The sequence below is a fragment of the Dipteris shenzhenensis genome, chromosome 24, assembly GCF_047967505.1.
Source record: "Dipteris shenzhenensis isolate YYH24624 ecotype China chromosome 24, Dip_SZ_1.0, whole genome shotgun sequence".
In the NCBI taxonomy this organism is placed as follows: Eukaryota; Viridiplantae; Streptophyta; class Polypodiopsida; order Gleicheniales; family Dipteridaceae; genus Dipteris; species Dipteris shenzhenensis.
Genome location: NC_141619.1, coordinates 45432708 through 45451051, shown reverse-complemented (window position 1 = coordinate 45451051; position 18344 = coordinate 45432708). Strand labels below are relative to the sequence as shown.

At 45.6% G+C, this 18344-nt stretch overlaps 1 protein-coding gene across 4 annotated transcripts; it reads right to left on the bottom strand.

Annotated features, from left to right (window-relative positions):
• Positions 1–1226: 1226 nt before the first annotated feature.
• LOC147886663 (ARF guanine-nucleotide exchange factor GNOM-like) lies at positions 1227–15293 on the bottom strand. Of its 4 annotated transcripts, XM_087395182.1 has the most exons (4): positions 15067–15293; positions 14074–14938; positions 10198–13886; positions 1227–1541 (listed from the first exon to the last, which is right to left on the bottom strand). In XM_087395182.1, exons 2-4 carry the CDS (start codon positions 14755–14757, stop codon positions 1391–1393), a joined length of 4524 nt encoding a protein of 1507 aa, XP_087251308.1. In that variant the 5' UTR covers positions 14758–14938; positions 15067–15293; the 3' UTR covers positions 1227–1390. The 4 variants fall into 4 exon arrangements, with proteins under 4 accessions (XP_087251308.1, XP_087251307.1, XP_087251310.1 ...); XM_087395181.1 differs by having other exon boundaries at positions 14074–15293; XM_087395184.1 differs by lacking the exon at positions 1227–1541 and having other exon boundaries at positions 10166–13855; positions 14043–15293.
• Positions 15294–18344: the final 3051 nt, after the last annotated feature.

Genomic DNA, 18344 nt, shown 5'->3' with positions numbered 1-18344 from the left:
GCAATGTTATTTCTATAGAAGGGACGGCAATTGATTTTCGAAAGGTAGAAGCTATTCACATGCAAAAGTATCTTGCAATCTAAAAGAACTGATGTGATTCATAGGGAAAGTGAAGTGGCACAATCAATCTTTGACGTATTCATCCTACATTTGCCAACTGTTCACATAGCTTACTAGAAAGGATGTTCGGTATGTTTGGGCAATGGAATAGGAGAAAGCATTCTGGTTGCTAAAAAAGATGTTGGTTGTAGCCGATGTTACAACCATGCAAACTAGGAGTTATAATTTCCCATATTTGTTGATGCTCTTATATAGCAATTGGAGCACTGTTGATTCAAAAAATAACAAAAAGCGCCAAGTGTATGGCACATTTCTGCACCTTACGACAAATGAACGGATAGCGTACAACAGCTTGTACGGACAGGTGAGGAGGCTGGACAAATAACTGCACGAATTGTTGGCGCCTTATTGTTGGCGCCTTGTACAGAATAGGTGCCGACGGCAGTACGACACTTGTACGAATGAATCATAAGGTGATGCGCAGATAATGTGTACAAACAATAAGATGCAAACCTGCACGGACATGCTTTGAAGGCATTATGGCACTGACGTAGGAGATGTACGACTGTTTGGCAGAGTTGCGACACGCAGGTTCTTACGCAGAATGCAAATACACCACGTATTTATGCTTGACGATGTGCGGTGCAGACGTACCAATGTTTGGACGAACTTGTACGAACTTTAAGCTGAACAATGGAGTAGAAGATGGCCCACACTTCAAATCTAGATTGAAGGAAGCAAGTGCAATGCATGTGCCAAAATCAAATAACCAGCTCTAATACCACTGTTGGGTGCAAGAAGCAATGGAACGAGAGTGGAGTGCGGTAAGCAAACAACAAGCTGAAGCAAAACGTAGTACTACTCAAATGGATAAGGAGAAAATACAAAGGGGTGGCCTATATGGCCCCCAAGTCAACCATATGGTTGACCAGTGAAGTCAACTCTATGAGTTGAGCTGACCTACAAGGCACATACCAAGGCTAAGTGCTAACAATGGCATCTGAGTCGAGCAAGGCTTCACACTCTTCCACCTTTTTTGGCCTATACATAGAATATTTGGAATAAATGGTGATGAAATATGCAATCTTCGCATCATATACTACTCTATGCAAATAATGTGATATTTTTCACTCTCTCAAGATGGAGATGTATACCTTGGAGCATTTTTTTAATCGCTGTGGACTTACAATGAAAGTAGACAAGACAAAGGTGTCATGATGGTAAAGATTGTTCCCCAAAAAAAAGAGCAGAGCACTACAATCGGGGTGGGCCACAGACACGAGGCAATAGTGTTTGGAGCAAAGGCAAGGCCCCTCCTAAAAAATCCTCTTCAGATGGTGATGCTACACAGGCATGCTTGCAATGCAAGTGCTGGAGAGATGCATGCACAAAAAGGTATAGGCAGCATATAAACCAGCCATGTAAGGGCAACTTCTTCCTTGAATGGCTCCGCACACAGCCATATTTGCTCGACGAGGTACCTAGGTAGAAAGAAAGAAAGAAAGTTATATTAACATCTTCAGAAGGCCTCAAGGGCCTATGAGACAAAGTACACACCAAAAAGTAGCTACATCTCTGAGTATCAAAGAGTCAAGGATTGCACAAGGCATCTCAGCTCAACATCATTGTAACACACATCTATATTCTATCATAAGATAGCCTTCATTACATTGGTTTGAGACTGAGGGTCTTTGGGTTAAGTTTTGAAATTTCTAATTAAAGCTACTCCATCTCAGTAGACCACCCATTTTCCTGCTTTGTGTGCATCCGTCACTTTAGTGAGTTCACTATTTCTTTGCTTGAGCTAGGTCAAAGTGAGCTCCTCAGATATCCATATTCTTGTACCCTTCAATTTATTCGTCTGTCGAAGAATCTTAATCCTTCCTAACCTCTCTCTGAGTTAAACCTGCACTTGTGTTCTTTTTTTAGTGATACAGCTGATGTCATTTTCATCCCATTCAACTTGTGGTATCCCCTTCTTGAGGCATGTGATCTTTTCATCTTCTATGGTGAGAAGTGCAGCGGAAATGAACAGAAATGGAGAGAGAGAGAGAGAGAGAGAGAGAGAGAGAGAGAGAGCACGCTTCACACACTACCCTGAGAGGGAGAGAGAGACACAAGAGAACTGCAAGTGATCTCTGGCAAAAGCTTCGCTACAACTGAGGGAAAACCTCTGCACAGCAGGTTGCTCAAGAGCTCCACAAGACTGCTCAACAACCTCAACCACAGGATGCACACAGGTGTGCTCCACAACCCTGCTCTATAACATGCACTACGGGGCTGGATGTACTGCTCCAGCTGATGCACACATGGGGCTGAAAGTACTGTGCCAGCAAGTGAGGAATGAGGGCAGAGGGGGGGGCCTATAAATAGCACCTAGCCCCTCCCTAAAGAACCAACCAGCAGGGGGGTACATGGCCGATCCCTTGCTCTAGGCAGCCGACCAGCAAGGAGGGTGGGCTGACCCACCTCTGCCCTACATAAGGGGGTGGTAGCAGCCCTCCAAGGGGCTGCTCCCCTGCGCCACATGGGCCGACTGGCCCTCCTCTAGGGCCGACCACTGCTGCCCTACCATGGGCCGACCAGCATGCTTCCCTCATCCTATAGGGGGCTGCTAGGACCTGCCAAAACAGCCCTACTGGCCCAGCCTCTAGGCCTCTCCAATGCACGGCAAGATGTGCCTACACAAGGGCTTCCATGGGACAGTATGTGGACCAACAAGCGGCCTAGGAGGACCACACAGTACCTACCCTAGACTACCCTCATGGGGGCGGGCACACCCACAACACAAGCCCTCGCTCATCCTACCCTAGCCTCACAGGGGGTGGGCACACCCACAAGCACTGGCCCTCTCTCACATGTGACACCAGGAGATGTTGACCTCTAACACCCCCTCTCAACTCCTGGATGGAACACAAACGCCAGGGTCCTGGGTGTGCCACTGGAACAACTAGAGGAATCCATCGTGTGATACTCCAACACTGAAGACCCCTCATGTATTATTGAAAAAGCCCCCTCTTGGCGTGAACCGCCTCAGCACAATCACGGGAAACTTGAAACTGTTGCTCCCAGGCCACAGGTCCTAGGTACTATACGTCATCTGGTACAACAATCCAACTGCTGGTACTGGTACATCACTCCAACAAAAGGTACTCGAACAATAATCCAACTGATACTGCCACTCATACAAGGTCTGCTTCCTACATGGGCACTTGTATCTCAGAGCTAGATAGCCCCCTCTCAAGTCCAACTTGGTAGACTGTCGCCAAATCGATGAATTTCAGTGCTCCAATGACAACAAGCACATAACAGCTCACAAGGATCAATCAACTGTGTCTGGATTCCTGCCCTGGCAATCTGCTAACCCATTCGGATCTCCAGTAGCTCATTAGACAAAAGTTGCAACACAACACTAGGAGCCCCCTTTGGATCTGCCAGGTCATAGTGTCCAAACAGAATACATACTGGTAACATACTGCCACTTGAGTCAGCGGGAACAACTCCTCGTGGCTCGAGGTCCTGCCTGAAAGGCTTCCTTGATCAATGACACCCTTCCCCTTGCACTTGCTTGGCAGGTGCCACTGCCACAGACAAGTAAGCAATCCTCCAGCTAGATCTAAAGAGCTTGCTGGCAGCACATCCTGCCTCGTGCTACTAGAAGGCTGGAGTATATGTCGCCGTGGCGGCAACATTGGCCAAATGGTTACTGGGCCCCTCATCATTCCTTGGGAGACACTGCACCAATAATGACCTTTTTGGCCACATCAGTTACATGTACGGGATGCCTTGAGTGCTTCTCATTCCTCCATTGTCAATTGCTTTCTGCCTTTCTGCTCAGCTGCCAAAGTCTCAGGCTAACTGTCATAGGTATGATCTACAAAGCACACCTTTTGGTCAAGCACTATCAGGACCAATTCCTCCTGGGTCAATACATTCATCTTGCCACTTGTGATCAAGGACGAATAGAAGGCACCATACTGAGAGGATTATGGGGACAGCCGAGTTATGGCCATGTCCTCGGACGATATCTGCTTCCCCACCTAGAGGATCTCATGACGAAGTTCCTGTAACTTGTTGATGTGGTCATGCATCGATGAAGACTTCTTGGGATCCAACAACCGTATCTGGACTTCCAAGGAAACCCTCTTCATGGGAGAGGTTTGATTATAAAGGGATGCCAAATGCTCCCATATACTTTTGGCCACTATCATGTGCTTCATGTGATTAATCACCTAAGGAGTATGATTAAGAAAAATGAACAACCTTACCCTTGCATTAACACGGTCCCAGACCTAAGAGAGGGTCTCTGCCTCCTTAAGCTCCAGGATGCCAAGGTCCTTCGCAAGGAGATCTGGTCTGGCAACACCTATTAATATGAAATCTGCTAGATCATAGGACGTAATATAGACTGCATCATCACCCGCCAGACGCCGTAATTGAGCCCATCCAACTGACGGTCAACCGGGAACGTGGGCGAAACTGGAGTTCTAGTCTTGTTCTCTGCCATCTCGGACAACGTCGCCATGTCAAGGAGAGAGCTGAACTGAAAGAGAGGCTGGATGGCATAGACAATGACAAAAGGTGGAAGAAAGGCAAGGGCTGGAGAAGAGGATGAAGGGGCAAACAACCCAATGTACCTTCACTCCTCGGTATTTGTCCTCGCGAACACCCTCTCTAATCTGCAAACACCCTTCAAAGTCACTCCTTGCTGGACACCCAATCAGTCCACACCTCGCACACGCTCCTCAATGACACCTACGAACAGCACCCTAAACCTCCTCTCTGTGTGCTGGCTCAACACTCCCTTTGCTCCTCGGGTTTCTAGCCAACCGTGGCTCTAATACCATGTGAGAAGTGCAGCACAAATGAACAGAAATAGAGAGAGAGAGAGAGAGAGAGAGAGAGAGCCTCACACACACCACACTGAGAGGGAGAGAGAGACACAAGATAACTACAAGTGATCTTTGGCAAAAGCCAAGCTACAACTAGGGGGAAAACCTCTGCACAACAGGCTGCTTAAGAGCTCCACAGGACTGCTCAACAACCTCAACCACTGGATGCACACAGGTGTGCACTCCACAACCCTGCTCTATAACATGCACTACGGGGCTGGATGTACTGCTCCAGCTGATGCACACACGGGGCTAGAAGTACTGCTCCAGCGAGGAATGAAGGCTGAAGGGGGGGCCTATAAATAGCCCCCAGCCCCTACCTAAAGAACCGACCAGCAGGGGGGCAAAAGGCCGACCCCCTGCCATAGGCAGCTGACCAGCAAGGAGGGTGGGCCGAACCACCTCTGCCCTACATAAGGGGCTGGTAGCAGCGCTCCAAGGGGCTGGTCCCCTGCGCCACATGGTGAAACCAACCTGAAACAACGTAAAGGGAGGTAGGATCCACTTAATTACAGCATACACAGTAAATTGACAAGTAAATATGCACCACATAACAAATCACAGGGGAGCTAGAGCGCTCTTACTCAGAAACAAGGACACCGATTGGGCCCAAACGTTGGCGCCCCTTGTGGCAAACCAACGCCTGCAGACTCCCCATCCAGCCCACCCTGTAATTCCCTGCTCAACTTCAAACGGTGAACAGCATCCAATCACTAAACAATCCTTTATCCTCAGCCAACCAAAGCATGCAGCGGAGACCCCAATAGCATCCACTGTCTGAGCCACTCCTGCAATCGCATAACCAAGTGCCCAACCAGCCAGACAAAGCCCTCAACAGCTGAACTCTAGTGCAATCAATCAGCCAAGCACTTCCCAACGGGTTTCCTCAATCTATAGCCTCCCTGGCCACTGCCCAACACAAGGGGGCTTTGACTTGAGTGGATCGAGGAAAATCAAGCACACATGCCGAAAGAATTATGAACAATGGGCATGTTGCCATTGGTAGGCCGAGGTGGGACCCTCATTACTTGCCATATTGCAAGAGAAATAGAGTGAGCGAGCGGGCCTCCGATCGATCTCATCTGAGAGGAAGGTCTTCGATCTTTCGATAGACTCGATTTTCCCAATCACTCCTCAAGGCTCGCATCATGTTCCCGTCTCTTATTAACCACCACGGTTAACCATCAGTTTGGACTACATCCAGAGCAATGCTAAAACCCGCTATGGCGCGTATGGGGCCTGTTTGACCACACACACACACGCTTCTTCCTTTTTTTGTAAAAGAAACTTTCCATTATGAAAAATGTACATTCATAGCTGACCCATGATGGACCGGCTACAAATCAGAACTAAGAGCAGTAAAGGAGACCAACAAACCGTGTACATTCATATATACCTTTGTAAGACTAGAATAAGTCCAATCATACAAATTTAGATTTTTTGTTTTTCTAAAGATAAAAAATCTACACAGAAAATAAAAGAGAAAATCTACCAAACAAACTGTGTACATTCATAGCTATTCAAAGCGGAACAGCTATATGCAAACTAGAAACAGTAATTAAAAACTTCTAACTGGGCCTGAGGAAACCCAAGGACATGAGCATCCTTAAGAGACCCAAACAAAGAAGCTCATGTTGAAGAAGTGAAAGGAAAGCATGGAGGTGAACACAAAACAAGAGAATGCATATAGAATGAAGAAGGGTGAGGTCCATATGTAGGCACCTCTTCATGAGCCACCAAGCTCCACAATCATCTCTTTAATCAGCTGCTAGAATCTTTCAATCAGCCTATGTGGCATCTACCACCACCTAATAGTGCTTATGGGCACCTAGCTGTGCCTCTAGCACACACACATAGAACCCAAGGTGTGCCTGGGGTATACACCTTGAGATATCCCAACAAACCCCCCCTCAAGGGAATGCCTCAGGCTATGTCAAGGATACATCTAGTCACATAGTGTCTCAAGCCATCTCATGGAGGTCAAGGATAAATCTATGGCTAGGATCTCATGCTAGCAAGGGTTCCCAAGGGTGTGAAGTCAAACAAAGGGATACATAAGATCCCCCCAATGGCTATCTCCCCTGCATGTACATGCACACAATGTCTGCAGGAGGTACCATGGAGCTAAACACATACACATGGCCTACATCATATGGTGACCAGAGGTGTTTACAAAGAACACAATAGTTTATTCCATTCATTTTGGAGGACTATCCAAGCAGAGTACCTTGACTCAACATAAAAGAGAGATATGGAGCATATGTGGAGCTGGTTCAAAAAGCATAATCATCATAGGAGGCCTCATTTTGTGGAGGCACATCGACCGAAAGTAAATTGGCAGTTTCTGGTTTTGTAGTTGCTTCCTTTTTTGCCTTACAAAACTTTTCATGGTGATTGTTTTTGCCACAATATTTGCAAGGATTGATCTTGAAGCAATCTTTTGAGAGGTGATTGGTCTTCCCACAATGTTTGCAAGGTGGAAACTTGCCCATTTGAGTTTTTATGGCATAGGCTGTGTCATTGCCTCTCCGGAGTTCCTTGTGCCTTTCTTCTTCTTGAAGGGTAATAATAAGACCTTCAAGAGTAGGATTAGGAAGATTTTTCAATGTGGTGATCATAATCTTCAGGCATACTTTTGAGCAATACTGCCATTGCATCATCCGTAGTGATTGGAGAGTTGATAGAAGCAAGTTGAGTCATGAGACTCCGCATGTGATTGACATGGGCAGCCAAGGGAGTGCCATTAGCCATCTTCAATTCAAAGAAAGCAATCTTAAGTGACAATTTTGAGATGTGAGAGCTAGCACCAAAAAGAATATCAAGCTTTTGCCAAACTTCAGAAGGAGACTCCATATCAGAAATGTGATGAATATAATCATCTCCTAAGCCAAGAGCAATAATGCCATAGGCTTTCTCCTTTTTAGCAGGATCTCGTGCCGGGCGTGTAGGAGCTGAGGATTCTCCAGCATTAGAGGCTGTTGAAGAAGAAGTTGAAGCACGTTTGACAAGCCCCTAGAGGTTTTCCCTCATCAATGCAAACTTAACTTTCATTTGCCATGTGTGAAAGCCTTTACCATTGAACTTATCAATATGCAAAAAGGTAGCCATGAGAGCGTCTAATCCAAAATGGGCACTGTCTACTCTCTTGAAGGCTAGAAAAAACTGAAAAGCTTCAAAGTATAAGCATTTGGTATAGAAAAGACTTGTAACCAAATTCCATAATAAAAATCATAGTGGAAATGATACTTCAACTTGCATGCTTCATAGAGGTGGCTAAATGAAAGTATTCCAAGCAAATCCAAGTATAGAAACCTAAAAGAAAGTTGTAGCCACAGTTGTACTGATGCTATTCAACACTTTAAAATATCAGAAATGCCAAAGTAGCATCTAATGTAGCACCAAATTTATAATACTGTCAAAACTGTCCAAAACAAAGGCCTGATCTTGGAGGGCTTGGATCTCCCTCTTCAAAGCAAAGAAAAGAGGGCTTTCTAGCTCAAATGAAAGCTCACATATGGGCGAATCTCTAGTGCAGAGGTCAGACGTAATGTCACGCGACGTTGCTGGCTGGAACGTCGTCAATGTCGACTGGTTTTTGGCTCTGTTCTCTTCGAATATACAACCATTGCTGCTCAAACTTGGATACAAGATAGTCCAAAGTATGGGAAAGCTTTCCCTAAAAGGAAATAGAAAGAGGTGGAGCAGAGAAGGAGAATACGCGAAAGAGAGCTTCGACAAAATTCGGGGAATGGCGACCAGCAGCGATGATCATTCTCTAGTTCCTTGCATGTGGAAGGTCGTCTATACGAAGGATCTCCCCAGCTAGAAGGACTCTAGAAGAGATCGCCTATAAAAGGAGAATTCAGCCCTCCAAGTAGTTGGGCAGAAAGGGACAAAATGGAGACGAAGGTGGAGGTGGGGAAGAAGATGATGACATGGCATAAATGGGCTCAAGGAGGATCATAGTGCTCTGATACCATGTTGGAGAAGTGAAAGGAAAGCATGGAGCTGAACACAAAACAAGAGAATGCATATAGAATGAAGAAGGGTGAGGTCCATATGTAGGCACCTCTACATGAGCCACCAAGCTCCACAATCATCTCTTCAATCAGCTCCTAGAATCTCTCAATCAGCCTATGTGGCATCTACCACCACCTAACAGTGCTTATGGGCACCTAATTGTGCCTCTAGCACACACACATAGAACCCAAGGTGTGCCTGGGGCATACACCTTGAGATATCCCAACAGCTCAAAGATCCTTAGGAAATGCATCTAGCAAAGAGTGCTCATACAATCGGATGTTACGAGCACGATACAACGACCAGAGCGCCCAAAAGCAACACTAGGAGAAGAAGTTGTCATAATCTGACACAAAAGTATATCTGCCAAACAACCAAAAGCGCTTGCCAAACAAGATACTGGGAAAACAAGCTCAAAGACCTGTCATCAATCTGAAAAGAAAGGTAGGAGCTTCTGGACAGGTCCAAAACAAATGTAAAACCATCTCCCGCTGATGAGAACAAGTAGGGCAAGCCGAAGAGCCAATACGCCGAGCAGCCAAGATAGATCCCACTCATAAAGCGCCAACCAAACATCCCACTGGTAAAGCACCAACCAAACAGCGCCATGGGAAATGCCACGCTTGAGAGGGAGCTTACTATTACAAACACGCACACACACACACACACACATACATCCATACAAATGAAATGTGAGAGACAGGGAGGAGCAGAGAGAAAAAGAGACTAAGGGAAGAAGGGGGTTTACAAGAGACATTCAACACAGCCAAGAACTAAAAATAGACATAAAATTGACTAAGCAAGCAAAGCTACACTTAAGTATAAGCTGCCCTTTTGGTTTCAAAAAATTCTACAATCTCCTAAACATTAATTTCTGACAAATTAACGTAAACCAGGAGATATAGAAAAGCACAAGCAAGACATTTCGCCTTTAAATGATTGGGGTTTCATAGGAAACGTAGGGTGTGCTGGAGAAGCTCCAGTCACTCCTGTTGGATGTCAATCATCATATAAGTCTTCCACGTTTCTAGAGGACATTACAACCCCCCCCCCTCCCTTCTCTCTCTCTCTCTCTCTTTCTCTCTCTCTCTCTCTCTCACACACACACACACACATAAACAGAGGGCTCACAACAGAAAGTCTCTGTTTTCCATTACACATTTATGAAGGAATAAGAGAAACATCCGTTTTGAAAGTAGAATTTGGTTACTGCAACATCACTTACAGAGTAACATTTGATTCTGGGTCAGCCTGTGCCTCAGTAGGTCTAACTTCTTTTGATTCATCAGCCTCCAACTCGGGAAACAACTCTGCCTGCAAGGATGGTGAGATACCCTGCACTTGATGCCAAGTAAGCTCCCACAAACTATCACCACCAAGGGTGCTTCTTGGAACAAGAAGTCCCCGAGCCTTCATTATCAGCAGCATGTTCTTGAGCAGTTCTGGTATAAGTTCCTGAAGTTTATCGCTCCCCTTTCCACGTAGTTTGGCTTTCATATACCTTTCCATTCGATTAAGCACAGCAAGCCACAGTGCTCGGAATCCTGGCAGCAAAGAAAGTTGATCCAAAAACTGCAGAAAAGTTTTGGATACCAGTTTCATTGCATGATGTAAAGTATTTTCCATATTGCGGTACTCCTTGGGAGAATGCCTAAGAGCGATTTCAAGCAAATCGTCAAGCATAACAAATACGACTTGATCAAAGCATTGTTCCCACATAGATGGGGGCAGATGCATACTTTCTGCAGCAGACAAGCTTCTCTGTAGTGACAGAATAGCATAATTCCTCACCTCCTCCCTTTGCTCTCCACAGACTTTTCTCAAACCCTGCACTAATCTAAGCCACATCTCCCCAAGTTCCTGTGAACTCTTCACAACCTCCTCTCTTTTTGCAGTGGCAGTGTTCAGACTCGGCTTTGTAGAAGTATTTGACCACCTAATGAGACATTTTGTGGAGTCGGCCATCAGATCCAGTGCACGCAGTGATCTGTCAACACCACCAGTTGACACTTCTGCGAAAGCCCGTGCAGCATCGAGACAAAGGGCATAATTTGCTTGCGTCAAATGAGCACCCTCTGCCATGATGAACGATAATGCTTCGAAACCAGCCTCTGAGGCCTCCAAGTGACGAGCAGTGATGGACAACAATGATGAAACAGTCCGCCACCCCATAGGAGACTTGATATGCCTAGCATTAGCTTTAACAAGCTGCATGACTTCCTGTGTGATCCTCTCACAGAAAGCATCAGCTACCCGAGCATCCAACTTCAAAATCAGCTGCAAAGAGCGAAGAAGTTCTTCAGCTAAATCTTCTTTGTAGGGAAGCAATCTCTGACAAATCCGCAGAAGACCAAAGACCGCTTTCTCAACAAGGAGACAAGGCATTACAGTCGTCTGCACAATGTTTGATATGTGCTCATAAACACCTTGCCAAAGAAGCACTATCCGATCGCGATTGTTCAGAGCTATAGCAATCAACAACTCTAGGCGAAAGACTGCAGTATCCTCATCCTCAGGAGAACCCCCACCCTTTTGGGGCCTTCCTGCCGCCCACACTAGCGCTCTTGTAAGTTGCAGCAATGACTCAGCTTGCAAGAACTTGCTCTCTGTGATGATGCTATCAATGCGGCAAGCTTCTATTGTTCGCAAAGTGCGTTGGTGAGCAGCCAGCTGCTGTTCCGTTGGCTGTGATCTTGGTTCATCTGATTCAAGATATAACAGCTGACTAAATCTGCCCATTAAACCTGATGTCCGCTTCTTGTTTCCAGCTGGAGGCACAGTAACCATCATTGGACCTCCAGAAACAGGTCTCCCGTGCACTGCTTCAGCCGAGGTATCTGTATCATCTGCAGCATCACTTGCAACACGTGCAGGTAAAAGGCCAAGCTTGTGCAAGCGCAATATGCAATCTAAGATATTCCTCCAGCTTGTGCGTATATAGTCCCCAAATTTGTTGGCGATATTGAAGACAGTGACTGCAGCCATGCGGGCCTTAGTATCATCACCAAAGGCGATTACAGGCTCCTCCACAGATGCTGTTGGGTTTAAGAACGTTGTGAACTTGCACAGGGACACCACCAAGTCATCTAATACATCTTCCAAATGATGACGGGAGGATACCTTTGCCACTGCAAGGAAGCCCTCAACACATGTCCTCAACACCTCCTCGTCCTCTGCATGGTCAAATACCACAGAAATAGCAGCTATGGTTGGCCCTGAGATAATAGCAAACATGTTATGATCCACGTATGGTCGTGAATCACATGTTATGTAAGGTGAAATCTTCTGAGATCTGTGGATAAGGCCAACCCACCAACTTGGAGTCATCTCAGCAACTCCTACTCCATTGTCATAACACATTTTGATTTCATTCCTCACTATAGAGTGATAAAGATCAGACAGGAAATCCCGTGGAAGATCCTGGCCACCATTAATACTGCGGTTGTTCTTTATAAAATCCTCTTCTGTCATTTTCTTCTTTACCTGTGAATTATGTTGATCTGTGTTCAGCAGTATAAGCGAATATGCAAGCAAAAACGCTGCATCCTTGTCTGCCAGAACCTGAGGTGACTGTTCGTAATACCTTGCTGCGAAGGCTTCCAAAACCCTGTGGATTTTCTGTGCCTCCCCAGGCAAACGAAAGGTCTCAAGAAATGTGCGCATAGCTGTGTCCAAGCTCATGCCCTGAAAGTCGAAGGTTCTGGTAAATTCTTCAAGAACTTGCAGGCAAAACTCATCAGGATCACCAAGAAAATCACCAAGAAGGCTCTTGTCCAATCCTGTTGTGTATCTGAAAAAGCAAGCCACACTCTGAGGATCAAGTTTCTCTGGTAAGAGGTGAATCCCTTGTAAAAACTCAAGGCCCTTTTTCGGGTCCCTGTTGAAGTGGTCTGCACCAATCATTAACCTGCGTTTAATGTATTTCTGCCGCTGTACAAACTCTACCCAGCACTTGGGATCCTTGTAGTTATCACATCTTGTTGTCCAGAAGGGCACATATTCCAGCGTTGAACTATTACTGCAAGGCTCCGGCACTTTGGGCATAGAATTCACCCTGTCTGCCATGCTGTGAATGACAGCTATAAGGCCTTCAAGAGCCAGAATGTGCATTGCTGACAAAGGACAATTCACAGGGAAAGCACTTTTAGAAAGCAAGTTTCCCAAGTCTTCGAAAATATTATTGCAAGTAATGTCGGAGTCGAAATTTGCATACATCTCAGGCATAAAGGTGGGTTGCCTGCAGAAATCTACAAGAGCCTCCATGGCTACCTCTTGTTGTTGATAAGTAGCTCCAAATTTTCCCTGCGCTAATCTGATTATAAGACGGGAGAAAAATGCTTCAAGTTGAAGCTTCAAGTGGCACCTAAGGTGATGATAAAGATTAAGTACAATGCTGCAGACCATGGACAAAATGAGTGGATTTGTGTTAGACAGCCCCAGTTGCATAAGAAAACGGAAAAGCTCATCTTTTACAAGGGCTAAGAGTTCTGGATGATAGCCAAAAGATTGCCCTCCCAATTCGACTGCAGAATTGATTAATCCCAAGGCAAATAGCGGAACATCTTCATCAATGGCATGAAGATTATGTCCAGTAACTATTCCTGAATCTAAAATGTTTAAAAGAGAGCACAGGTAACGAAATATCTCAACAATGCCGACAATGCCATAAGGTTCTATGATTATGTGGATCTTGTTCCCAAGTTCTCTTTCTCCTGCTCGACCATTCTCTTTTCTACCATCCATAGAGTCACTAAAAACCTTGGAGGCAACTGTACTCAACTTAGACCAAGATACATCCCCTGGATTCTCTGGCCCAGTTGAGCTATCAACAGCAGGCTCAATGCCGTTGATGGCAGGACCAGAACCATTAGCATAACCAGGGCCTTCTGTGGGTACACTTGTAGCAGAAACAACCTGCAAAAACAGTATTGCTAGGAGCAGTGCCGTGTCTGTGTATACATGCTTATAACTCATGATACATCCCAGATATAACAAAAGCAAACACTTTGCAAGCCTATGATAGCAGAATTACACAGAAGTGATGCCTCAGAAGTTTTAAGTTCCACAGACTCAAAAAATGCACCACAGAAAATCCACCTACATTTTCATTGATGTCGGGGGCAGAACCGCTGCTGGGCAAGAACTTGAGAGAAGGGTCCAGATCGGGCAAATGGGCAAATATTGCCCTGACGATCTCATGCATACTGTGACGTGCTGTCCTCTGAAGAAGCTCCCCCTTCGTTACAGCCTGGTGTACAACGCGAAAGCAAGTGTTGACAACAAGGCAGACGTCCCTATCACTCAGAGCCTTGGAAGAACGATGCTTCATCCCGGCAGTCAGGACTTGCAAGATTTTCATCAGCACCACCTCTTCCGACGCTGGATCGGTGACCTCAAATCGACAGCTCGTCACAGCCTCCACCATCTCATGCATGGCTTCAGATACGTGAGCGGTTTTGGGATCGAAGACTTCCAGAGCCAAAATCTTGTAGATGGCTGAGAGTGCAACGCCAGTGATGGGAGCGCCGGTTTCATCGGAACGGATCACATCCAGGAATGGAGTGAGGTAGAGAGATGGATTTATCTCATTCCAAGGTTGCTGCCAGCTGAAAATGCTTCGCCTCAAAGCTTTCAAGGAGTAGACTAGAGAATGCTCCAATTGATCTTCCCCTGCCATGTACCTGCCTGCCCACCGGGCATTCCGCCTCATCACTGCAAGCACAGCCCCCACTTCCGCATTCACCATGCAGACAAGGGCACCACTGTCACTGCCCCTCTTCTTCATCTTGGGGCTGTAGCTCTTTTTTAAGTTCGACGGAGAAGGGATCTGGCGTGGCTCAATTGCAACAGATTCTTCTCGCAAACCGATCACCGGTTCGACAAAGTCAAGAAAAAATGCGGAGGGCCGGCACTTCTTCTACCTTTAGCAATCAATTTTGGCTGTGGAGCAGCTTCTCCACCTATGTCTGAGGATCAAAGAATGGGGCAGTGCCGCCAGAGATCACGATTAGCAAAGCGAAGGGAGCATCTACTTGTGACTCGTCGATCGATCTGGGCAGAGAGTGCACGATCTGATCTGGAAATGCGGGCGCACCTCGCCAGCGTCGTTACGGTTCTTTGGTTCCCGCTGTGTGTTGGCATTAAACCCATCCATCTGGGAACCAAACAACCTCCCTCTTAACGCCAAAGGTGCCTCCCTTCCTGCGAAGCAACAGACGTAATCTACGCCTCCACGGTTGCCCCTCGTCGTTTCTTCTACGGCAGAACAGATTGGAAGATGCTCAAATTACGGCGTCGGCTTCCTGCAAAGCCAAAATTACTGCGTCACAAAATTACTGCGTCAAAGTCCGAGTCTGCTGGATTCTCATGGTCTGCTGAGCAAAATTGTGGCGAAGCTAAAGAATTTCTTCGCAGAAATCGAGGGGGAGGAGAAGAGCAGGGTCACCGAAGCTTTTTCTTCTACAAAGGAAGACCTTTCGTCTCTTCTCTTGTTAGCATTTTGCCGTGAAATGAAATGCTTCCTTCTCCACGTGTCACTTCTTTTTAGCCAGGTAGCATTGTGGAATGAAAAGAAATTCTAGCTTCTCGTTGAACCACGTGTCTACTTCTTAACCCTTGGGTTACAATATAATAACACAACATTACATAATCATAACCGCCTCATTCTTCTTCTTCTCTTCAATGGTCGTCTCCTTTCGTCCAATGGAATCTGCTTCCATGCCAAGAAAACCCTCCTTCCTCAAACGGCAAAAAACTATCGAAACTTCTGCTTTGTAACTCCTCTTCCTTCTCTTGCATTGGCTCTCTTTCCCTGCTCCTCCTCCTCTTCTTCTTCCTCTTAGTCATAGTAGTTTTCATCGTGACTTTGCTTCTCGTGCTCTACTGTTGCTTCTTCCTCGAAGCTTAGCTTGAACACCATCTTCTTCTCCCTCTCAGCTTCTCTTCCATCTTATAGTGCGAAGGGAAGAGATATGGAATGGGCGGTAAAGTGCAAATGCGATTCCAGAGAGAGGTAGTAGTGGCAAAGAACTTGTAAGAAGGAAGAGCGTCTCTCGTCCCCTACAAATCGGTCCTTTCCATCCTGTAGAGTGGAAGCTTACGTATTGGAAAGCATGGGTTGCTAGATAATCACATTGCGATTGCTTAGCCTCATCACGCTGTATTTTAACTTGACGCTTCAAGTTAGGAAGCACCTTACATTCTCCATTGATGCTGCGGCAATGATCCCTTGACAGTTTGATCTTCTAAATATTCTGTATAGAGTGGTCATGCTCTCTCCCGCATTGAGTGAGAAAGGTAAGGAATACATACCTCGTGGAACTTTGCCCATATGTATATTTTCAGCCATGGACAGTAATGAATTGAATTAGCTCTCATGTATACTTGGATCCCGTGTTAAACATCTAGTACGAGCAATTGTAAGCTCTTAGTCGCTAAATTGATGATCTTTTTTTTGGCAGGTCTCTTCCCACACAAGCAATTCGTGTGGTGTTAAATTGATTCGTTTCTTGGCTAATTGTCCTAATTACTAGGAGGTCCCCTATCCTTCACCTTGTTACTTTCTTGATTGCCTTTCCATCGTCATTAACCGGAAAAAGATCGCTTGGAAACCCACCGAGTATCTTTACAAGGCATATGGTACAAACTTACACTTTAGGTTCTCCATCTTCTACAATAGGGGAGAGGACAACCTATTGCCGGCAAGTGGGGCAGGATTTGCCTTATTTGTAATAGCCAACGATCAATGCAGGCAGTATGGAAGCCATGATTACAAATGGGAAGCACTCGTATGGGCTGGCCTTTTTAGAAACCGTCCAAACAGATATCGCAATCTGATCCCAAACACGATTCCAAGTGTTGTTGTGGATTGCATGTGTATGAGCTGTTGGAAGCGCAACTTCGATGGCCACTATATCAATGACTGTATCACGTGTAGGAAAGGGAGTAGATGCCAATGCGCAATTGCCAATGTCATAATCACAATGAGAGTATGGGCATCCATGACTTGTGAGCGGCTGGACAAGCAAAATTCTTGTGATGGGCTGCACAATCTACAAGCTAGGTAGAAGAGTCCTAGGTCTCAGCTTGGAGCAACTTGCAAGCAGGCTGAGCTATAAATGTTGTTAATTAGATTGCATTCAAAGTATGAGATGAGTACGAGGTACACATGGCCCCCTTTTATAGGTATAGGCTTGGGAAAAATTTACCACTGTGCTCTTGGGATGACTGCCCTAGGATGCCACATGGCAACATTAGGCCATCCTACTAAAGTACTGCTTTTTTACAAATCCATTGAAAGGATGACCTTTCTTACAATCCACCCTACCCAAAGTAAATTTGTTCAACAGTGCTGTAACAAGGAATTACAACCACAGAATGAAGCAGAGAAGCTCATATCTGGTCATAGCATGTATGTAACAGTGAGTACAACTGTCAATAGTCCCATCCAGCACATGCTAATCTCTAGCAATAGTAATGATGGGGTAGGAGGTAGAATAGAGGATGTCTCAATAGCTCCACGTAGCTGGATAATGGCCATATCTATCCAAAGCATCAGCTGAGCAAATAAGGATATTGATCCACTATTGAAGATGGTTGCCATGAGGACTCATCACCTAGTAATCCCCTCTAATTGATATAATACTCGATGTAGGGTTTTTTCTGAGAATATATCTTGCAATCCAATAATCTTCTCGGGTAAATATTTCATATGGCCCTCTTCATCCATGTGAGGAAGCTCTTCCATAATTTGATTTGTAGGTCCCAAGTATTTCTTCAAAAGGGAGACATGGAACACATTATGAATCCTTGGTGAAGGGGGCGACTCCCGCTTATAGGCCACATCCCCAGCTCTTTGTAACACCTCATAATATATGTGTTCCCTTTCAATTACGCATATCTAGACTTGTGGAGCTTGAGGAAGACATGATGCCTTCAATAGATGCAAGCTCCCTCCAATGATCATCTGCATATGCCTTCATGCATGCTTGGGCTTTCACTCTTTTGGACATAAAGCGTGGCCTATGTAGGGCTGTTCTGAAAGTTACGGGCTATCAAATATGCATACGACATAAGTAAATGAGGCAGCCCACAGCTTGCTGATAAAGGGTGGCATCAAATGGGGTACTCCCATCTTCATATGAGAAACAGAAGCCAAGCTCCAATGGTGTAGAAATTAGCTTGCAATCCTCAAACTAGAAGTGGTCTAAGAGCTGTCCAATGTACTTGGACTGACTCATCATTATACCCCCCTCATCATATTCAAACTGGATGCCCAAGTAATACTGCAATGAGCCCTTGTTTATCATTGCAAATGATTTTTGCATATCAGCCTTGAAATCTGCAATTTTTCCCATATGTGGCCCAGTGACA

Excerpts from the sequence above, each read along its gene's own strand:
- LOC147886663 (XM_087395181.1), bottom strand. The coding sequence starts at position 14,757 with ATGAAGAAGAGGGGCAGTGACAGTGGTGCCCTTGTCTGCATGGTGAAT. Across the intron at positions 13,887-14,073 it reads CCCCCGACATCAATGAAAAT|GTTGTTTCTGCTACAAGTGT; the intron begins GTAGGTGGATTT and ends CTGTTTTTGCAG. Across the intron at positions 1,542-10,197 it reads CCAGAATCAAATGTTACTCT|GTACCTCGTCGAGCAAATAT; the intron begins GTAAGTGATGTT and ends CTTTCTACCTAG.